At 34.6% G+C, this 23,025-nt stretch overlaps 3 protein-coding genes across 9 annotated transcripts in view; all 3 read left to right on the top strand.

Annotated features, from left to right (window-relative positions):
* The first annotated feature begins 533 nt into the window (after positions 1 to 533).
* On the top strand, positions 534 to 8,737 carry EMB2654 (Tetratricopeptide repeat (TPR)-like superfamily protein). 2 transcript variants are annotated; one of them, XM_022031171.2, is made up of 10 exons: positions 534 to 975; positions 1,084 to 1,256; positions 1,380 to 1,485; positions 2,427 to 3,536; positions 3,701 to 3,806; positions 3,928 to 4,132; positions 4,650 to 4,782; positions 4,943 to 5,047; positions 6,225 to 6,345; positions 8,191 to 8,737. In XM_022031171.2, exons 1-10 carry the CDS (start codon positions 595 to 597, stop codon positions 8,223 to 8,225), a joined length of 2,475 nt encoding a protein of 824 aa, XP_021886863.2. In that variant the 5' UTR covers positions 534 to 594; the 3' UTR covers positions 8,226 to 8,737. The 2 variants fall into 2 exon arrangements, with proteins under 2 accessions (XP_021886863.2, XP_021886864.1); XM_022031172.2 differs by having other exon boundaries at positions 835 to 975; positions 1,391 to 1,485.
* A 397-nt stretch (positions 8,738 to 9,134) lies between these two features.
* LOC110806359 (Integrase-type DNA-binding superfamily protein) lies at positions 9,135 to 13,239 on the top strand. 6 transcript variants are annotated; one of them, XM_022031177.2, is made up of 9 exons: positions 9,135 to 9,622; positions 9,897 to 9,979; positions 10,127 to 10,135; positions 10,223 to 10,311; positions 10,780 to 10,853; positions 10,930 to 10,980; positions 11,443 to 11,504; positions 11,623 to 12,257; positions 12,866 to 13,239. In XM_022031177.2, exons 1-9 carry the CDS (start codon positions 9,402 to 9,404, stop codon positions 12,917 to 12,919), a joined length of 1,278 nt encoding a protein of 425 aa, XP_021886869.1. In that variant the 5' UTR covers positions 9,135 to 9,401; the 3' UTR covers positions 12,920 to 13,239. The 6 variants fall into 6 exon arrangements, with proteins under 6 accessions (XP_021886869.1, XP_088065197.1, XP_021886871.1 ...); XM_022031179.2 differs by having other exon boundaries at positions 9,140 to 9,622; positions 11,629 to 12,257; XM_022031176.2 differs by having other exon boundaries at positions 9,144 to 9,622; positions 11,440 to 11,504.
* Positions 13,240 to 15,096: 1,857 nt separating this feature from the next.
* Positions 15,097 to 23,025, top strand: part of ABCA1 (ATP-binding cassette A1) — a 68,993-nt gene continuing 61,064 nt past the window's right edge. The window contains exons 1-4 of the mRNA XM_088210073.1: positions 15,097 to 15,493; positions 16,090 to 16,169; positions 21,544 to 21,712; positions 22,067 to 22,149. Of these exons, the coding sequence (XP_088066199.1) occupies positions 15,407 to 15,493; positions 16,090 to 16,169; positions 21,544 to 21,712; positions 22,067 to 22,149 (419 nt within the window). The 5' untranslated portion in view covers positions 15,097 to 15,406. The remainder of the gene's footprint in view (positions 15,494 to 16,089; positions 16,170 to 21,543; positions 21,713 to 22,066; positions 22,150 to 23,025) is intronic.

Below are 23,025 nucleotides of genomic sequence, written 5' to 3'. Positions count from 1 at the left end.
AATTAAGATATAATTTCATTATTATGGTGATACTAAGTTGAGTTTAATCTCCTCTTAATACTACGATTAAGAGCTGAAATTAAATATAACATTTCAAATTAAAAAAACAAATAATAATGTAGTTAATAATAAGATCATATATGAAAATACCATAAAACAAACAATTCATTTAACCCACTCCAATAAGGGATTTAATTTCCTACTTTTTATTTATTTATTTTTTTATTATCCCTTTTTATGTTTGATAAATGTCAACAATTTTTTTTTTTTAATTACATTATTACGTTATAACTTAAATAACATTTTCATCATATTTAATTTGATCTAATTATAATTTAATTTTTATAAAATAATGACAGATAAATTAACAGTTTTTACAGATACTAAAAGATTGAATAATCACAAAGTACAAATTATTTTAAACAGATTACAAAAAGCAAACTATTACTTCTTTTTCCTTGGTGATAAAGAGTTAAAATTTTATATTTATATAATATTGAAAATATTTATGTGATTTTTTTTTTTTAAATCCAAGAGAATATAATATCCTCTCTCTCTCTCTCTCTCTCCCTTCGTACTTCATCGACCGCCGAAATGGCTACTGTAGCTCCTCCAGCTCTCCTCAAACCCCTTATCCCCTCCGAGTCAACTCGGCCAAACACAGAATCCACTCGCAGAACGTTAATCATCTGCAAAAACCACAACAACACTGCCGCATTCGAAGAGAAAAAGTCAGTGCTGGTTGACTACGACAAGGGTCAGCACGAGGTCTCCACTCGTGTGAGTGGACTCAGGAAAGCTGAGATTCCAAGACGGTACCGGTTACGCGTTCAGGGACACCGTTTCCAGATGGACTGGACGATCTCTGAGGTAGTAGAAAGACTAATGGAGCTCAACCATTGGGAGGATGTAGAAGCCGTCTTGAATCGCTGGATTGGGCGTTTCGCTAGAAAGAATTTTCCTATTCTAATTAGGGTATTTCATTCCCCTTCTCCTACATTATCGTAATATTGATTTTTGTTGAAATTGTTGGAGAAAGGAAATTTGAATTTTCGTTTTTGGGGCTTTCTTTGCCTCCCGTAGGAGCTGACACAAAGGGGCTCTATTGAGCATAGCGTTAAAGTTTTTCGGTGGATGAAAAATCAGAAGAACTATTGTGCTCGGAGCGATATGTATAACATGATGATCAGGTTGCATGCTAGACATAATCGGACAGATCAGGCTCGTGGATTGTTTTTCGAGATGCAAAAATGGAGGTATGATTAACTTTTTTTTTAATTGTTATGATACTTTGTAGTGAAAATCTACTGTTTGTACTGTTCTCCTTTTACTTCTGTCTCTCATATGATTTAGGTTACTCATAAGAGTTTCCTTGCTAGATGCAAGCCAGATGCCGAAACCTACAATGCTCTTATCAATGCACATGGTCGAGCTGGTCAATGGCGCTGGGCTATGAATATTTTGGAAGACATGCTACGTGCAGCTGTGTGTACTTGTATTTCTTTTCACTGATCAATCTTAGTGGGTCTTATTTCACGTGAGCATCCTTCTTTCTTTTCAAGTTAAAAAATGGAACCTGAGTAAGGAGGGAATTTTTGGAATTGTTATGTCTGATTATCATAGTATTGTCGCTGGGTGAGAGATATGCACTAATGTCTGATGATGGTAGTCAGAAATCTTCATTTAGCGTGAACTACTAAGTTTAGCACACAACATGAGGAATGTGGTTGTGACTGTTTGAGAGATTCATTGAGGAAACGCTAAAATTTTCGTGGTACTGTTCTTCTAGGAAAATATAAACATTTCTGTTCAATGTTTTGCAGTAGATGGTCGAGGGAAGGAACCTAACTTATCCAGTTACCTTCTTCTCTTGGTTTATTCATTTTCTTCTTGCGCAGTATTGATTTTTCGAAATAGAACAACTTATTTTGGATTAAGTCACTATTAAAAGTCCAAGTCATCACAGCCATCTCATTGACCTGTAACGTGGTTGTCAAATAGTGTTTTCTGATTTTGAACATTGCGATCCTCAATTTTATAATAACTCTAATCCTTTTCTTAATAAGAAAAGAAAAATAATTTTCTTGTACTACAATGGAAGCTTAGACACCCTTTGGTACATAAGATTTTCAAATTTGATCCCCTAGATGTAAATGTACTTCATTCATAAATCCATATAAATTAGTTACCAAAGAAGAGAACAATAGCAATACTGAAAATGATGGTGGAGATAGAAAATTCTACGTTGTTATTCCTAGTATTTTCTTAAAACCGTTTGGTTTTACTTTGATTGTTCCATAAATATGTGATTCTTATATGCTTTCATGGATAAACATGCATATGCACCTCTTTCTTCATTTCTTTGATTCTTTTTATTTTCCTAGGGGTTTGGCATCAATTTAATGCTAATAACTATATGTGTACAGATCCCTCCTAGTCGATCAACCTATAACAACTTGATCAATGCATGTGGGTCTAGTGGAAATTGGAGGGAAGCTGTGAAAGTATGCAAGAAAATGACGGAAAATGGAGTTGGTCCTGATTTGGTCACCCATAATATTATGTTGTCTGCATTTAAGAATGGAGCTCAGTATGCAAAAGCGTTATCTTATTTTGAGCTTATGAAAGGAACAAAAATTCGTCCTGACACAACTACACTTAATATTGTAATCTATTGCCTGGTAAAGCTTGGGCAATATGGGAAAGCTATTGATATTTTCAATTCCATGAGGGAGAAGAGATCAGAATGTCGGCCTGATATTGTAACATTCACTAGCATCATTCATTTGTATTCTGTGAGTGGAGAGATAGAAAACTGCAAAGTCATTTTCAGTACAATGCTTGCTGAAGGTCTGAAACCTAATGTTGTTTCCTATAATGCATTAATGGGTGCATATGCTTCACGTGGAATGAGTAAAGAGGCTCTTTCAGTTTTCAGTGAGATAAAGCAAAATGGCCTTCGCCCAGATGTTGTTTCTTATACATGCTTACTTAATGCTTATGGAAGATCACATCAACCTGGGAAAGCGAAAGAAGTATTTGACTTGATGAAGAGAGATAATTGGAAACCCAATCTTGTTAGTTATAATGCACTAATTGATGCCTATGGGTCAAATGATTTGTTAGTTGAAGCTGTAGATGTATTGCGTCAAATGGAGCAAGATGGTATTAAGCCAAACGTCGTCTCAATATGTACTCTCCTGGCTGCCTGTGGCCGTTGTGATCAAAAGGTGAAAATTGAAGCTGTTCTTTCTGCAGCAGAGTTACGAGGAATAAAACTGAACACAATTGCTTATAATTCAGCTATTGGGAGCTATATGAATGTGGGTGAATGTGAGAAAGCTATAGCTTTGTACAGAACTATGAGAAAAAAGAAAGTCATGCCTGACTCTGTTACTTATACCGTGCTTATAAGTGGTTGCTGTAATATGTCAAAATATGATGAAGCATTTGAGTTTTTTGATGAAATGATGGATCTAAAGATTTCTTTGACAAAGGAGGTCTACTCATGTGTGATTTGTGCTCACAGCAAAAAGGTAAGTGCTAAAGTTTCCCCCTTTTAAACAGGATGCTGATTGTTATTTCAGAAAAAAAAAAGAGAACAGGATGCTAATTGTTATTATAAATGTATGACCAGAAGGGATTTATAACTTCTTTCTCTCTCTCTCTCTCTCTCCCCATCTCTTCTATGATCCTGTAGGGTCAAGTTGCAGAGGCAGAATCGACGTTCAACATGATGAAGATGGCTGGTTGTAGTCCTGATGTTGTTACATATACTACAATGCTGCATGCCTACAATTCTTCAGGTCAGGTTGTATGTTAAATTGCTTAGATGAGTAGACAATAATTGGAAGTAATTCCTTTGGAACTAATATTTCTAGGTTTCTTTTTTTTTTTCTTTTTCTCTTATTTATAATAATTATTCAGAAAATTGGGAAAAAGCTTGTGCACTATTTCTAGAAATGGAAACAACTGATATCCAACCAGACACTATAGCTTGTTCAGCTCTGATGAGAGCTTTCAACAAAGGAGGTCAACCATCAAAGGTTCTTACGCTGGCAGCATTTATGAGAGAAAAAGAAATCCCCTTTTCTGATGCTGTTTTCCTTGAAATGCTGTCAGCTTGCAGCATGTAAGTTCCAAATGTATAATTAGTATATTGTAATGCTAATAGAGATGTTCGCAATGTACATTTTCCCTTATAAATCTTTTTCATTAGATGTTTCCAGATGTTTGAACCATACTGAATTTGTATAGCTGTCTTAATTGAATTTAGTATATTGCAATGCTAATAAAGATATTCTCAATGTACTTTTTCTCCCTTATAAATCTTTTTCATTAGATGTTTCCAACCTTTGAACTATACTGAGTTGGTATAGCTACCTTAATTGACAGAAATTTTTAACTATGGTATAGTTCTTCCAGAAAAGGAAATCCATGTTTAAAGTGATCAAAGTGATTGTACACAGTATGAGGACCGACAAAAGGAAACAGAAAATTATTACCTTATATTTCATTATTTATGCAAGTTTTGTTATCCAATTTGTACTACTTTGTCTCAACTCCTTTATTTATTGATTCATGATGTTGTATCTATTAGGGTTGAATTGTTTTATTTTTTTAACTAACCATTGTACTTCTGAATGAAGCTTGAGAGATTGGAAAACAGCAATAGACCTTATCAATTTGATGGAGCCTTCACTTCCTGTGGTTTCCATTGGACTTGTTAACCAGCTTCTTAATCTTCTTGGAAAAAGTGGAAAAATTGAACCAATGATGAAGGTATTTTAGGCACTTAGTGACAATTTTTATGATGTTTTTTCTACCTGCGGGTGTCTTCAAATTTATAACAATGCTAACCCAATGTATATGCTTGTTCCAACTAATTGATTTTCATGTCTTGATCACCAATAATTTTCCTTTTTTTTCATTGTGCATGCAGTTGTTTTACAAGTTAATAGCATCTGGTGCTGAATTGAATTTCAGCACTTACTCGATTTTGTTAAAAAATCTTTTGGGTGCTGGAAATTGGAGAAAATACATTGAGGTAACCTTTTCTTTTCTTTTTTTTTTTTTTAAAGTTATATGGCATGCAGGTTGCAGAGTTAACCCATTCATGAAGTTTTAGTTTCTTCTTTTAACAATGAAGTTCTTAAGTAAAGAAAGCAAATATGGCCTTGCTGGTAATGTATGTTGGTCCTTTTTTTTTTTCCTTAGACATCCTTAAGCACTCCAATCTTGCTATAAGAATATTGGCAGATGCACAACTAGGAAAGAGAATTCATCTGCCATATTGAAAAGTACCATGTTTTAATCCAATAGAAATATAAGTTATCTAAATGGCAAAAAGTGAATGGTCATTGTTCCATGAAAGGCAAGGACATCGAGGTAAAGCTGATCCAATCATGAGTTCATGTTTTAATCCATGGACATCTTTGTCATCTTCATGTCGTTGCTATTGGCTGCCACATAACTTCTGCTGATTGTTATAATGGATAATAATATGATTTTACTTTGCCTGTTACCTTCAAAAGGTTTTGGGCTATTAAACGTTGTTTGAAGCTCGTTTTATAAGTTTTTCTCTAGGTAAATTACCAATTTAATTCCTGAACTATAGACTACATTGCATTTTAGTCAAACTTTTTTTATTCCAATTTGGTTGCTGAACTTACAAAATTGTTCCTTAACATGATTTTTTTGTGTAACCTTTTATAAAAATGCAAATTTCCTCTTGTCTTGCTTAATTGACATAAAAATGGCTTAAAAATATAATTTTTCAATCTAGAACTATAAATTGAAAAGAAAATTCCAAAAATGATAATTATAGATCTTCTTTTGTTCTCTAATGCCTGTTAATATCATGTACATGGCTTAAATAAAACAAAGTGGCTGTTCTTGTTAAGTTTATTAAGGTTAATATCTAGTTGTTACAATTTTCAAATTCAATAAAAAGAACGTGTAGAACAGAACATATTTACATTAATTTGCGTCGAAATTCTCATAATTGTATAAACATAGCATAAATGTTAACAAATTTTGTGAGTCTATGGATCAAATTATAAAGAAAAAGATTTTGGGATCTAATTGTAACATAGATTATGTTACATAGTGAATAGTTCAAGGACTAAAAAATGATAACATTTTTCCTTTTTCTTTTCTCAAGTTTTCTCTTTTTACCCACATGCTCGCAGATGCTAAGAATAGTTAAGAATATTTTTATGCAGGTATTGCAGTGGATGGAGGATGCAGGAATTCGGCCTTCAAATGGGATGTTCCATGATATATTCTCATTTGCACAAAAAAGTGGTGGAGCTGAGTATGCACCTATAATATGTGAAAGAGTTGGTAAGCTGATACTTATTTGTTGCAATATAGTTAATTGGACTAGAGTATCTCTTTGGCTAGAATGTTTTATTCCTCTTATGATTTTTATAATATCACGTGGATTCTGTTGGGATTTTTTCTAAGTAAAGAAAACTTAAATTTTCATTGATTTCATTTCATCTCTAAAATTAATAATTTAAAGTGCTTTTAAATAGATTTACATCAAATTCAAATTTTTTAAAAATAATTTACCACTAATTAAAAAATAAACATAAATAAAATTTCTTAAAAGATATATTCTTACTAATAATATGATATTTTTAAAAATAAATATATTATAAATTTAATTAAAAATAAATTCTATTTGAATTCAAACTAATAAATAAAATAAATTATAAATTCTACATTTATTTTCAACATTCTCTCTTAATGTAGAAATTACAATCACTAAATTTATATTGTTGGAGTATTTCTCTCCAATATTTCTTGTTTGATGTTCATATTCTGAAACACTTCTGTTTAATTATTGATGCATTTTTCACAAATCTCCGATTATTGATACACTTCTCATCAATTTTCAACTATTTGATGCACTTCTCGCTAAATTTTAATAAGAGTTTCTTCTTCTTCTTCAACAACATTTGCTTGCTCATTCTAACACTTGCAATTATTTATTTATTTATTTATGTTCAAATGTTTTACAATAAAAATATTGTGATTTACTTTTATGGTAGCAATTTTTTTTATTGTGATTGTTTTTCTTGTGTACTCTGTATGGTGGAAATTTTCTTCTCTTTGATGTTGATGAAGACTTGTTTGATATCTTGGCAATGAAGACTCTCTTCATAATTTTGTTTTTCTTCTTTTCTTCATTGCTTTTCTCTCTATAATTTTTTTTTCTCATATATTCATGACTAAGAAAGCTCTGATGCCACTTATTGGGATTTTTTCTAAATAAAGAAAATTTAAATTTTTATTGATTTCACTTCATCTCTAAAATTAACAACTTAAAGTATTTTTTAATAGATTTATATCAAATTTAAATTTTTTAAAAATAATATACCACTATTTAAGAGATAAATATAAATTAAATATGTTAAAAGATAAATTTTTACTAATAACATGATTTTTTAAAAAATAAACATATTCTAAATCTAAATAAAAATAAGTTTTATTTAAATTTAAATTAATAAATAAAATAAATTATGATTTCTACATTTATCTTTCACAATATTACGTGTGTTCTTTTATTAAACCTGAGGAATGGCTATCAAAACTTATAATAATGAATGTTTTATGTGAAGGACAATTGTTCATTGGCCAGACACTTTTGGAACTTGATGTTTAAATGGCAGATGCTCATCATATTTTCTGAATGACTCATTTGGTTGTAGACTACTGTAGTGGGGTCCATCAAAATTGTATTAACTTTTTCGTGCATGCCCATAATATCTGTGTGGGGTCCGTAGAGAATAACGGCATGTGAATGTTAAATTCTTCTCACTCCCTAGCATACATTTATCCCTTATCTTGGTACTTTCTCAAACTGTTGGTATGAACTTGTTTCTTGAATAGGGTGCTTCCTGTCCATCCTCACTTCCTAATCTTTTCAAGGAACCAAAGGCAAAAACCAAAAGACAGCTATTATGGTTGTTCAAGAGCTTCTCCTTAGATCTAGAAATATTTTAACCATGATTGTGCTGTTTTGAGATGTTTTTCTACCCATTTTGGAATTGTTTAAGTTATATTTTGTTTATTTATATCTGCAACAAACAGGGTGTGCATTAGCACGCTACAGCAATCGTAATGTTACTTGTGCAAAGTATTATTTATTTAGAACTTACACTTTTGTGTTGGGACGTACAGAATCCTTGAGAAGGAAATCAGCAAATCAAACTTGATCTGGGGAAGTTTCTTGACTTCAAAACTCATCATTGAAGATGAGCAGAAGATGTACATGGTAGATGCAAACACCTGTTTTATATCCAGCTCACTTCAAGATCATCTCCGAATCAACGACTGGAGAAGTATAATTCTACCATCTAAGAACTGTTTAACTCAATTGACACACCAGACTGCAAAGGGTCAACATCTTAGATATCTACTCCCGTCATAATCTTATGGAGCAGGTATATTATCATGCAGTGACTGCTGGAATTATTTCCTTGTAAGTTAATTCAAAATGGAAAAATGAGTAGGCGTGGGCTATTGCCGAGAACATGGTAGCATGCTTCCCGAGTGAGCTTAAAATAATTTTATTCTGAAATGTAAAATAAATGTAAATACAATCAAATTTACTATTTGACGGTATGCATGCGCATACCTAAATATTGAGAATGCTATGGTCGGAATCAGCCTTCGGTTCACAAGGATTAATTGTGTTGATGAATAAAAATTGTACCTCTTTTATGAATTAGTTCTTTTTCTGTTATAAATCCTGAATACCAGAAATAGTTGAATCATGGCTTTTTTTTAGCATTTTTAAGAGTGCAAAAGAAACTTAAACTATATTGAAACGGTAAAATAAAATGGTAAGTTTCATCATGTTATATTTGTCACGGTAAAGAGAAGCAAAATGCCCTTTTTGGTCTTAAACGTTTTAAATGTTATGATTGCCCTCCCGTCTTTCCGAAGTATTCTCAAAAGGGAAACGACGCCGTTTGCGGGTCCGACGCCCCTTGCCTTGACACCTATCACAACCAAAATTGACCAACAGGTGACAAGTAGCGCTCTGCGTCCATATGGCAGCCCACAACTTTCAAACAATCGAGAATTACATAACTACCCTCGACCCCGGCCTAGCCGTTACAGCCGCTCTACATATTCCGATTCCCAATCACCGAATATCATTTCAACAACCCTTCGAGGTCATTTCCGTAATTTAAAATCCTCCGGCCTCTTCCCTGTTCCCTTTCGGACCTTTCCTCCACGGTAAATAAAAAAAAAAAAAAAAAAGACTCTCGCTGCCTTCTCACTCTTAACTATCACTCTCACTGCAGCTTCTCCGCTGCTATAATACACTATTTGTGCTTTTGACTTCCTCTCTCCTAGGGTTAGGGCTTTGGTGGATTCGAATCATGGCGTCGGCATCGTCCTCGGATCCTGGGCTGAAACCGGAACTCGGTGTAGGAGGAGGAGGAGAGACCTCAGAGGCAGTGGTTGCAAACGATCAGCTGTTGCTGTACAGAGGTCTGAAGAAGGCAAAGAAAGAGAGAGGTTGCACTGCCAAGGAACGCATCAGTAAAATGCCTCCCTGCACTGCCGGTAAACGGAGTTCCATATACCGTGGAGTTACCAGGTAATCACCTACACTCGTATATCGGTATGTATATGTATGTGTCAAATAGTCTAATACTTATAAACACCTGCTGCTGACGCACACGACTACATGTGTGATTCTGTCAACATGTATGACTTGGAGAAATTCTCTTTAAGAAGTGCAACCGCTTGAAGTTGTAATTTCTTGTCTGCTGCGTTCTTCACTATTTTTATCGTCAAAGATTCCTGTAAATTGTACATCATGTTGTTTAGTGATATTCAGAATCTTTGGTTTCAATTTTCGTGTGTATCAGGCATAGATGGACTGGTCGATACGAAGCTCATCTTTGGGATAAAAGTACGTGGAACCAAAATCAGAACAAGAAAGGAAAGCAAGGTATCTCTTTTTGGCAACATAAACATCCAGTAATTGTACATGCTTCTCAAAAGGCATAACAGTGAAATCCCAAATTTACTGATTCACTTACTCTGTTTTTATTGTTATTTGTCCATGTGGTGGTTGGTGCACAATTTGTTTTGGCAGTTTATTTGGGTAAGTCTGTAACTTGATGCGGTACATTCTTTGTTAATTTTCTTCCCTCGTATGAGTTGTCTTTATGTACAAAGGACTTCTTGACAGGAGCATATGACGATGAGGAGGCTGCTGCTAGAGCATATGACCTTGCTGCCTTAAAATATTGGGGCCCTGGGACACTGATAAATTTTCCTGTAAGAGATTGCTCATTTTTTACGCTTTGACCTTTTGGATAGCCTAGCTGCATAATATATCCTATGCGTTGATATTTGTTAGCCTTCTTACAAAAAGAACCAAACTTTCTTTCCCTACTAAGCATAATATAATCTGAACATGGTACATGTCTCAACTAATTGAAAGGAAAGAAATTTATTTTTCTTTTACAATGTGGTCTATTGGTGGTCCATTTTCTAGTCGAAGATTTGGTTATTCATTCAATTGGTGGTCTTTCAATCTGCTTTAGCAATTAACTGAAAAAATGCTGAAGCATCCAAACAGTTCTTTCTTGACGCTTGCTTCAGTTACATTTTGTTTTTGGGGTGCAGCCTGTCAATGATGTTGTTTGGTAGAATCTTCACCTCAAAAACTTAATACTTCTTGCTCTTGGGTTACTCTTAAGTTATCGGAATACTTCTTACCTCAAAACCTTAATACTGCTGCAGGTTACTGATTATACAAGGGATCTTGAAGAAATGCAGAATGTTTCAAGGGAAGAATACCTTGCATCTCTTCGAAGGTGTGTAGGTTGGAAAAATGTGCTTTGACTCATTGACAAAAACCGCCCCTTTGATTAGCGTATCTGTTCTTTGCAGAAAAAGCAGTGGTTTCTCTAGAGGAATCTCTAAATATCGTGGGCTTACAAGGTATCAGATATGCTTCATGGCTTCATCTTTTTTGTTCAATGAGTTCCAAATGCCCATGGCATTTTGTTTAGTAACAGAAAACTAACTTAGCTCATTTTCTGTTAATTATGACAAATCAACATTTCATGTCCTCTGGTCCGTTGACCAACAACATGGTAGTCTAGTGGTTAATACTCTTATGTTTAATTTCAAAAGAATGTCCTCTGGTCTGTTGAGTTCTCAGCTAAATAGTCCGTTAAAATAGAATATTGACATTTTTCTCTAATTACTTGTCTCCCACCTGAAGTTTAGTGGTTATGGTTTTCATACTTCCATTTTTCATTTCTCTTTCGATGAAGACTTCTTATCTTTATTGAAATCTTCCAATAGACATATTCGTACAATATTTGTTGTATATATGAATGATTATTATTGATATTGTGTTCCTGCTTTTGGTTTTATTTTTTGGCCATCATGAAGTAGTCGATGGGACTCATCATTTGGTCGTGGGGCTGCACCTGAATACTTCAATAGCATTCATTACGGTGAGTTATTGTTAACTTTTCAATCTAAGGTAGTAGTTGTGTCTCTGGAGGAGAATTGAGTTTCAAATATAAACATTTCCACAAAATCACCATAACTATTATTTAACTTAATTAAAAGTTGCAGGTGATGATCCAGGAACTGAGAGTGATTTTCTAAGTAATTTTTGTATTGAGAGAAAGATAGATCTTACAAGCTACATTAAGTGGTGGGGGACCAATAAAACTCGTCAAGCAGATTGTTCGAGTAAGTCATCAGAAGAAACAAAACATGGATGTGCAGAAGATATTGGTGGTGAACTCAAAACATTGGACTGGGCAGTCCAGGCAACAGAACCGTATGAAATGCCACGTTTGGGTATGTTCATCAAGGGGAAAACCCCCAAAGGATCAACAGTCTCTGCCTTGAGCATCTTGTCTCAGTCAGCTGCCTATAAGAGCTTGCAAGAAAAAGCATTGAAAAAGGAAAAAAAAGACTCTGATAAAGAAGATAATGAAAACAAAAATACCATTAATAGGCCGGACTATGGTAAGGCAGTTGAGAAATCAGTAAGTCATGAAGGTGGGAATGAGAGTCTTGGAGCTGCACTAGGAATGGGTGGAGGATTGCCCCTTCAGAGAAATATGTATCCGTTGGCTCCTATCTTGTCTGCTCCACTTGTAACCAGCTATAATACCATTGATCCGCTGGCAGACCCCATTTTGTGGACATCTCTTGTTCCAATTCTTCCTACTGGATCATCTCGTAACCCAGAGGTTCGTATCCATTCTACCCAAGCTTTTCTCTTTAATATTGGTAGTTGTATATAAATGCGTTGTGGGAGTTTCCTAATCTTAAGAACACTAAGTCATATGGGGGAAACAAATTCTTCTTTTCAGGATTTCGTGGTTCAGGAGGAAAATTAACTCTTCAATAAAATTATCAATCAACAATACTTCTGTTCATTCTTTGGAAAAACTTTCATCAAGGCCACATAGGTAAAATTTGTAGAAGTCAAGCTAGTCTTCCTGATATTTTTGTTAGAAAACCAGTCATGTTCCGCTTGCAGAAGTTCTTACAAGACCAATAAATTGGTTTTCTTCAGCTACCATCATGAAGTTCATATATTCTGCATGTTTTCTGGAAGAGGTTGTTATTAGAGCTGAAATTCACACAATATACGTATAACAGTTTAATTTCTATAGAACTTGTTCCTTGGTCAATTGACTTATTGAATCACGTAGTTTGTAGCGTTAAATTACATGAAGTATTTATCCCTTGATTTATAAATATAATTTTTATCTGACAATCAACAACTGGTCAGACATACTGCTCTTTCATGTGTAAACTACTAATCAGAAAGGAATTGCACGTTGCAACACAGGTGACAAAGACAGAGACCAGTTCAACATATACATTCTTCCAGCCAGAGGAATGATTTTTGGCAAAAGTTGCGCAGTTTACCTGACTGATAAAGGTTAGGGTTTTGGCATTTACTTAACTATTTATTTATCTGAAGGAAAAGTATATCAACTAGTCTGCCAGTAGAATCTTGCCTTTATCTGTTGGCATTCCAGAGATGTCTACTAGGTCTCATTACTTGTCTATTTCTTCTTCTTTTTTTTTTTTTTTTTTTTTTAATAAAAAATTTATTTTACAGGATAATATAGCTTTTATTTTCATGAATATATCTTATGTACAGAGTAACAACAGCATGAATGAACTCCTTTGTACCACAAAAAATAATTTCTCTGCTGAGTTGGCTTCATAAATTGTTTTGTTTTGGACAGTAAAGATAATTTTCTGAAGTTTGATTTTTAATCTAAATTAAAAAAGAAATAGGAAACCATGTACTTAAGATTAATAATTCAATCCATTTTGATAGTAAACAAAATCATTGAGCCTCACTCATGTTCTGTTCTTAGTTTCATCAAACTTTTCAATTGGAACCAAAATAATTCATCCTTAGTGGACCCACAATGAAGCTTCTTGGATTGAGCTTCTAAACCGCCTGTTTTGACTTACCTGCATTTAGGCATGTGCTGGTGCTGAGTCTTCTATGAGAATAATTATTATAATTAATTAATTAATTATTTCTTCTGTTAAAAAACATTCTTCATTCTTCATTCTTCATTAAATAATTAATTTAAAATCTCTAATAATTGAAAATATCTCAACAATAATAACCAATGGAAAATGATTTTTTAAAACAATTTTGTTTATGGAAATTGTGGGAAGAAACTTTTTTTAACTAATACACCAACAAAAAAGAAAGCAACCGATCGCCACCCTCTTTTTTTTGGTTAATAACATCATTCAATTAAAGCTACATTTTTAAAAAAATAAAAATAAAAATAAAAATTATAATAAAGGGAGTCGGGAAGTGAAATTTGATCTTATTTTAATGAATTACATTTAATCTTATAATTAAATTAATAAACTATTGTGTTTTTTTAAATTAAAAAGAAAAAAGCAAGTGAAGTTCGTATAAGCATAGATAGACACGTAATAGACCCACCTTTAATCATTCTTATTCCTTTGTCCATGTATATAATATTCTTATTTTCAACCATGGTTTTTTGAAAAAATTAATCAATTTATAAGTTGCCTCTTCCAATTCCAAAGAGACCATGAGTAAAAGATACACATATTTTCTTACCTACCTAATATATATACCCACCCACACACACACACACACACGTACAATTTGTAATGTGTTTTAGGATTCAGACTATCTCAAATTTAGTTCATTAAAAAAATAGTTTATCAGCTAAAAATTAACCTCTTTTTACAAATTAATAAATTTTTTAACTCTAATTTATAAATTATACATGTCGTGTTTTAATGAGAAATAAAATATTAATTTCAAAAGAAAACCAATGTGGTGGTTGCTTTCAAACATAAATTATTGTGTCAAATGTTACCATTAGCTACTCTTGATAATAATTTTATCCCAAATTCCAATACCATTCGTAAAGCATTAACCATGTATTAATTATTAACTAAGACTTTTTAAAACATATGTTTCTGAGCATTATCTACATAGATAAAACAAACAATTTAATTAATAGTACGTAAATATTAGAAAAAAAATAAAAACCTTGATTATAAATAATACACATGACGTTCTTTTAATATTGAAGCAAAAAATAATAATAAATAAATAAAGCCTCTTATAGCAGTAATCAAAAATCAACCAAATCTTTTATTTTGCATGTGCAAAGTGAAAATATGACAATCAAAATAATGAAATAATGTGCTAAAAATTGAGTGTCACGTAATACATATACATATATGTATATATTATTTATAGTATAATCATATAATTAATTGTCAAAGTACGTAATCAAATGTTATAATAAGATTTAATCATTAAAGTTTTGAGTTCTTTTTCCCTTATATTTAGAAAACGTTATTCTTTGACCAATAATAATTTAGTTAATTAGTATAAAACATATGAAATTTAAAATTTAATTAATTTTTGTGAGTTAATTTTTTACGGGAGATTGATGGGGGATATATATATATATATATATATTTAATTAAATTAAATTGTTAACCAAAACGTCTATATATACATTTTCATCGGTACATATATATTTGAACTCTGTATGTATATATAGGTTTGGTGGTGTTTGCAGTTAAAATTTCCATATGTCCAGACGCTAACATCCATTGTTGACAGTTGCCATCTCCGCTCCAGTCTCCAGTCTCCACCTTCCTTTTTCGCTTTTGTCATCTTCCCTGTATAACTATAATAACATTCAATCTTCAATCTTACTCTTCCGTTTCTGCTTTCTCTTCTGTGCCTCTTATGGCCATTTCTCAACTTCTTTCGTCTTTCCTTCTCTAATATCGCTTTCTCTTTCTGCAAGCAATCTCCCTTTCTCTCTGTCTAGGGTTCCTGTTCACGTCCGAATTCGCTATGGGAACTTCAACGAGGCAGTTGAAAGCCATGCTTCGGAAGAATTGGCTTCTCAAGGCTCGTCATCCTTTTATTACTGCTGCTGAGGTCGCTCTCTCTCCCGTTCACTCTCCTTTTCTCTCTCATACACACACACACACACACACACACACACACACACACACACTAGTCTTGGCTATGTTGTATTTCAATTTTCATTTTAGTTGCTTTTCTGAATTTGGATTATTTCTAGTTTCTGCTTCCTTTAACTTTGAGTTGGTGACGTTGCTTTCTAAACATTTTTACTCTCTCTCCGCTCCGGGTTCCCGTTGTATTTTGATTTTGATTTCAGTTTTTTTTTTTTCTCATTTTCTTTTGAATTTGGATCATTTTGAAAATCTGATTTATTTGTATTTGAGTTCCTGACATTACCTTTGAAGCATTTCTTTTCAGCTTCCTCCCTCTTTCTCTCTCTCTCTCTCTCAAGAATCTGTTTCCTTCTCTGATGCGAGAATTTTCTGCCTCTGGTTTTGCAGTGCTATTTAGAAAAATATTAGGTCTCAATTTTTTAAACGAAATTAACGTTTCAAATCACTGTCATAAAATCCATTTAAAGGAACATTTTTTTAAGTGTTGATGGTTTAGAATGCATTCACGGCCTGTGAAGATATAAAATTGTAATGCTAATATTTCATATTCGTCAGATTTTGCTTCCTGCAATTGTCATGTTAGCCTTAATTGCGGTCAGGACGAGAGTTGACACGCAGATTCACCCAGCTCAACCGTAAGTCTCGTGGAGCAGTTTTTGAAGTTATGTATTTTTTTTAATGATTTTGTCTGATTTCTGGGGAAGTTAGAATTCAACAGGAGCAAAAAGTTTCCTCTGTTTCTTTTTGCACGGTAAATCTTGTTATTGCTTGCAGACTCTTCATGAGAACATGGAGTCTAAGCCATTATCGTGCTATGCAGAAATTAATATATTTAGATTTATCAAGTAGATTATTGTTTTGTAAACCAACAATCATTCTCTCAGGGTAAATATTTTTGCTCCTTCAAAGGATAAAAATTATATTAATCTTTTGAGAATAATTACAACAACCTAAAAAATACGAAGCACATGACTGCAAGAAGTTATTGGCAATCAAAAATTTTATCAGCAATTTACGTGATCCGACTTTTTTTTTCTGAGGAAAGTTTATTTTACAATCATTGCGGAAGCATAAAAGAAGTTTTTAGCAAGCAAAAAACTTAGTCTGTATTAAGTTAGTTATCTTGATTGACTGATTTGTTAGATCGTTAGTTTTGTTATTATTTTGTTATTTCTGTTAATTTGTTGTTTAAGCATTTTACTATTCTAGCCATCTGCTTCCATCATAAAAGGAGCTGTAGTTGTAAACAAAAGAAGAAGATATACAGAATTCTTTTGACAGTCTATCTTTAGTTTTGTAATATGGTATCAGAGCGATACCTTTCCGTTGACTTCATCAACAGTAATAATTGCTAAAAATGGCTCGTGGTTCAGGCCAAAATAACAAAAATCAATTTCAGCCGCTTGCCTCCTCCTTTGCTCAGGCATCGTCCAACACAGCGGCTGTGACAGACAATGCTCATAGCCCATATTTTCTCCACAATGGAGACCATCCGGGGCTCATCCTTGTTTCCCACACTCTCACAGGCCTAAACTACAACACATGGAGTCGAGCAATGACTATGGCTCTTAATGCAAAGAACAAGCTCGGTTTTGTTGACGGCACAATACTCCAGCCAAATGCATCTAACATGTTGGCTGGTATATGGTCTCGTTGCAATAGTATGGTAGCTTCGTGGATCCTAAACGCTGTCTCAAAAGAAATTGCGGATAGTCTTCTTTATCTAGATATTGCGCAAGCGATCTGGTCCGATTTGCGAGAGCGATTTCAACAGAGCAATGCACCTCGCATTTTCCAAATCAAACAACAGTTGCAAAATCTTGTACAAGGGTCTCTCGACATTAATAATTATTACACGAAGCTGAAGATCCTCTAGGATGAACTAAAAAATTATCAACCGATTCCAGTGTGTAATTGTGGTGGCATGAAGACATGGATAGAATATCAACAGCAAGAACAAATTATGCAGTTTCTTATGGGGTTGAATGAATCCTTCACAGGTATAAGGGGACAGATCTTGATGTTAGACCCCTTTCCCTCCATCTCAAAAGTATACAATCTTGTTGCTCAAGAGGAACGACAACGCACCATTAGCAGTGAAGGCCGAACAGAGCCAATGACATTTGCAACTGCTCCTGGCTCCACAGTCGCGGCCGCCCAAGGAAGATCTAGAAGCAGACCTGTTTGCTCCCACTGTGGGCTGACCGGTCATGTAGTGGACCGTTGCTACAAATTACATGGGTTTCCCCCAGGCCTTAAGCCCAAGCCCAAGCCCAAGCCCAAGGCCCAGTCTGGACCACAGCAGAATGATGCATGACCTAAGCCCACTTATGACTCTCAGCCTTCTTCACGAAGGATAGGGCACATTGCAGCTTCTACCTCCCCTTCGACAGCTTCAGCTGCAACTTCTTCCAGTTCCCTCAACGCCGACCAAATCCAAGAATTGATCGCTCATCTCAGTGTCCAGCTTCGTCCGTTCATTGCTGACTCGCCAACAGCCGAACCCGTCTCCCTCAACGAGCCATATATCTCCCATGTTGTTGGTAAGTTACCTTCACCAACCTTCCTTTCCTTCTCGGATAAATCACCTTCGCTGAGTACATGGATAATAGACACTGGTGCTACGCATCACACCTGTTGTAATTTCTCCTTTTTAACAGAGCTTAAAAAGATTAATCCTATTGAAATTACCTTACCTAATGGAAACACTGTGATAGTCAACCAAGTAGGCACTATTGTGCTCACCGAACTACTCACTCTGTATCATGTCTTATTCGTTCCTGCCTTCAAATTTAATCTCCTGAGTGTTAGCATGATCACTTCGAGTCATCACTGTTCTCTTAATTTCTTATCTAATTCATGTGTTATTCAGGACCTTACACGGGACTTAATGATTGGGAAGGGTAGAAGACAAGGCAATCTCTATTTTCTGGACTTCGGTATTTCTTGTAATAAATCTTTTATTTCCAGCAGTATAGTATCTAGACAGAACCTTTGCCATGCTAGATTAGGTCATCCATCCAAAATGAAAATACAATTTCTCAATAAAGAACCTCATGTTATTTTGGATTCTGATTTGCAATCACATTGTAAAGTATGTCATTTGGCCAAACAGAAAAGATTACCATTTATTTCACAAAATAATATGTTCAAACATCCTTTTGATTTACTACACATAGACATATGGGGAGCATTTTCTATTGCAACTCCCGAAGGACACAAATATTTCTTTAACATTGTTGATGATTATTCAAGAGCCACTTGGGTATATTTGCTTCATACTAAATCCGAAGTCCTTTCCATTTTCCCTAAATTCTATGCTTTTATATCAAACCAATACAAGGTCTCAATTAAGTCCGTAAGATCCGATAACGCACATGAATTGGATTTTAGAAATTTCTTTCAATCTAAAGGGATCATGCCTTTTCATTCTTGCATTGAAACTCCACAACAAAATTCTGTTGTGGAGCGGAAACATCAACATATATTGAATGTAGCTCGAGCATTACTTTTTCAATCTCATGTCCCTATTACATATTGGGGAGACTGTGTGTTAACTGCATTCTACCTCATTAATAGAACTCCTTCTGCCTTGTTGTCAAATAAAACACCATTCGAACTTTTAAACCACAACAAACTATCCTATAGTCATCTTCGGGTTTTTGGTTGCCTATGTTATAGCTCCACACTTATTGCTCATCGAAATAAATTTTCCCCTCATACTCGAGCTTGCGTTTTCCTTGGCTATCCTTTTGGATACAAAGGATACAAATTGTTGGATTTAGAAACAAACAAAATTCACATTTCTAGGAATGTCATTTTCTATGAGTCCATCTTTCGTTTCTTTACCGAAGTAAACGACACACCTCATCTTCCTGATATCTTTGATGATCGTGTTTTTCCTGTTTTCCTCTCATCCCCTGATTCTACCTCACTTACCTCCAACACACGGGAACAGTCCAACAACCTATCCAACTCTAGACCTTCTCGGATCAAGAAAACTCCACCCTACTTGGCTGACTATCACTGCTATTCTGCATATACCAATAGCACCGCACATCCCATATCTTCCTACCTTCAATACAACAAACTACAGCCCCATTACTGAAACTATGTCTGTGCCATTTCCTCCCAACAAGAACCAACCACTCTTTCTGAAGCACTTGCCTCTCCGGTTTGGCGGCAAGCAATGCGGACAGAACTGGACGCTTAGAAAAGCAACAAGACTTGGACCATTGTTTCTCTTCTAGAAGAAAAAAGACCTGTTGATTGTAAATGGGTTTTCAAGATCAAATATAAAGCTGATGGCACCCTAGAGCGACACAAAGCTCGACTTGTTGCTAAGGGATTCACGCAACAACATGGAATTGATTTTATAGACACTTTTTCCCCAGTTGCCAAGCTGGTCACTGTAAAAATCTTACTCTCTCTTGCCGCTATTTTTGGGTGGAATCTGACTCAGTTAGATGTGACCAATGCCTTTTTACACGAAGATCTCAAAGAGGAAGTTTACATGTCAATGCCTCCTGGGTACTTCCCTGGAGAGGGGGAGAGTCTACCACCGAATGTCGTATGTTAGTTACATAAATCAATTTATGGTTTAAGGCAAGCCTCGAGATAATGGTTCCACAAGTTCTCTACTGTACTACTCCAAGAAGGTTTTAAGCAGTTTGAATGTAATCATTCACTATTCATCAAAGTAAACAATGGTCTTTTTCTTGCTCTTCTCGTCTATGTTGATGATATAGTTATCGCAAGCAATAATGATGAAGCAGTCAAGGATTTAAAACGTGCCCTAAGCACCAAGTTCAAAATGAAAGATTTAGGGCCACTCAAATACCTCCTTGGTTTAGAAGTAGCAAGAAATTCAGCTGGGATCTCCTTATGTCAAAGAAAATATACCCTTGATCTTCTAGCTGAAACTGGATATACAGGATGCAAACCATCCTCCATTCTCATGGAACCAAATTTGAAGATATCAAAGGATGATGGAGATCTCCTTGATGACCCCACAAGTTATTGAAGAGTAGTTGGCAGATTACTGTACCTGACGATCACACGATCAGATCTGTGTTACTCTGTTAACAGACTAAGCCAATTCATGGCAGCACCACGAACAAGACATCTTCAAGCTACATTACAAATCTTGCAGTATATCAAAAGAACCGCTGGGCAAGGACTTCATTTTCCTTCATCATCCTCTGTGCAAATCAAAGGTTTCTCTGATGTAGATTGGGGAACTTGTCTCGATACTAGACGGTCCACTAACAGGATTTGCATTTTCTTGGGTTCTTCTCTTGTATCCTGGAAGTCTAAGAAGTAACAGGTAGTGTCTAGATCCTCTACAGAAACAGAATACAGATCCATGGCTAACACTGCTTGTGAAATTGTATGGATAATGAGCTTGTTACAGGAACTAAAACAAAAACATCAAGGACCAGCACTACTATATTGTGACAACCAAGCTGCACTACATATTGCGTCAAATCCGGTTTACCATGAACGAACCAAACATATAGAACTGGATTGTCACTTTGTTAGAGAGAAAATACAATCTGGAATATTGAAGATCATGCATGTATCATCTTAGAATCAACTTGCAGACATGATGACCAAAGCACTCTTGCCAAATCAATTTTTCCTTCTTCTAAGCAAGATGGGTACTATTAATCTATACTCTCCATCTTAAGGGGGAGTATTAAGTTAGTTATCTTGATTGACTAATTTGTTAGATCGTTAGTTTTGTTATTACTTTGTTCTGTTTCTTTGTTGTTTAAGTATTTTACTATTCTAGTCCTCTGCTTCCATTATAAAAGGAACTGTAGTTGTAAACAAAAAAAGAAGATATACAGAATTCTTTTGACAGTCTATCTTTAGTTTTGTAATAGTCTGAAATATTTAGGTCCACAAGCATTTTTTTTAAAAATTTTTAATTTTATACCATTGTGGGAATATTAAAATTTTAACTTCTTTAGCCATTGGCACTGTGGTTATACTGATTTGATGCAGATATATCCGGAAAGACATGTTTGTGGAGGTGGGAAAGGGTATATCGCCGAATTTCCAACAAATTCTGGAATTGTTGTTGGCTAAAGGAGAATATTTAGCTTTTGCACCAGATACAGAAGAAACATGGAAGATGATTAATATATTGTCAATAAAGTTTCCTAAACTGAAGGTTACTTTCTATTCTTGTTTTTAAATATTCTACGTTTGGCCTGCTTTTCAATTGTTAAAGTCAGATTGTTAAAACGTGCTTTATTTGCATGTCCATGTTTGCACTTCCTGTTCTTTCATTCAGACATGGAAACACTGCTGGCTTCTCTTATTCCTAACTAATTTTGGGTTCTTTTCATTTTTAACGAGTCTTGAATGGGCCAGATTCTGAAGATATTTAAAGGCCATAAGTTATCCATCCAATTGGGTTGATGGGATATGTCGTAGTTGCATTTGAGCAATCAGTTGCTTTTGAACTTTATTGGATTGCGGAGTTTCAATGCCTGAACAAAACTTGTTTGAATCATCTTTGCAGCTAGTTTCTAGAATTTACAAAGACGAACTGGAGTTGGAAACATACATACGATCTGATCTCTATGGTTCTTGCAGTAATGTCACGTAAGTCATACTTTTGGTCTCTGGTATTGACATGAAGACAGTATGTTGTAGTCAGAACTTTTTCTTTCAGCATCTCATTATTGATATCAAGCTATTTAGGAGATTTTTTTTCTTTTACAATTTTGCAGCACTTTTTTGAGTTTATTATAATGTTCTTTTACCTGTCAGTTGTTCCATTTATGTTGCAGAAGTTAAACTGAGTGGTTTTGAATGGTAAACTCAAGCTGTAACGTGGTTTCTTCCACATGTCTCTCTCTTTAGAAGAAGGACAGGGATTGTAAAGAACAAGGATAAGATATCATCTTCAAAAACGAGAAACAAAACCAAGAAATTAAACAAAATAGGAAAAGATTGCTGTTCTTAATATGACAGCCTCCCAATTCATTTGCAGAATCGACAAAGGCAATCCCCAAGAACAAACATGTGCCTTAGCCCATAGAGATGCTATGCAAAGCATTCTGTCAGGATCTATAGTAATGCGGGAAAGAAAAAGAATTAGTTAGTTAGATTAGTTGGAGAAATAACCAATTCTTTCGAAATGCTCAAATTTCTTTGAAAGTAAAGGTGCAAACATGGACTGCTATTTTTTAAAGGCTTAATAATAATGAGATGCTTCAAGTCTGTAGTCTTGATCGCTCTTTGTTACCTGATGTCTGAGTTATCTGCTATAATGGTGGGGAGACACATTTTCACTTATTCCTAGATTGCGGGATAGCCTATGTAAGTAAATTGTTGAAGATTTACCATTAATGTAAGAAGCATGAATAGAAAAGTCGGGCCATCACAGAAATTAGTTAGGCGGCAACTGATTGCAGGATACTTGGTGGGAGATTGAGCGCGAACTGGTAGAAGTGTATGTGAAGAATGGTTGAATAC

This window comes from Carica papaya, chromosome 8 (genome assembly GCF_054855325.1).
Source record: "Carica papaya isolate Zhongbai chromosome 8, ASM5485532v1, whole genome shotgun sequence".
Lineage (NCBI taxonomy): Eukaryota > Viridiplantae > Streptophyta > Magnoliopsida > Brassicales > Caricaceae > Carica > Carica papaya.
Note: the sequence above shows the minus strand (reverse complement) of the source record. Positions and strands in the feature narration are given on the sequence as shown.

Coding starts and splice junctions, on each gene's coding strand:
- EMB2654 (XM_022031171.2), top strand. CDS start 595: ATGGCTACTGTAGCTCCTCCAGCTCTCCTCAAACCCCTTATCCCCTCC. Junction 976..1,083: donor ATTTTCCTATTCTAATTAGG/GTATTTCATTCC, acceptor TGCCTCCCGTAG/GAGCTGACACAAAGGGGCTC. Junction 1,486..2,426: donor AAGACATGCTACGTGCAGCT/GTGTGTACTTGT, acceptor ATATGTGTACAG/ATCCCTCCTAGTCGATCAAC.
- LOC110806359 (XM_022031176.2), top strand. CDS start 9,402: ATGGCGTCGGCATCGTCCTCGGATCCTGGGCTGAAACCGGAACTCGGT. Junction 10,854..10,929: donor TACCTTGCATCTCTTCGAAG/GTGTGTAGGTTG, acceptor TGTTCTTTGCAG/AAAAAGCAGTGGTTTCTCTA. Junction 10,981..11,439: donor AAATATCGTGGGCTTACAAG/GTATCAGATATG, acceptor GCCATCATGAAG/TAGTCGATGGGACTCATCAT.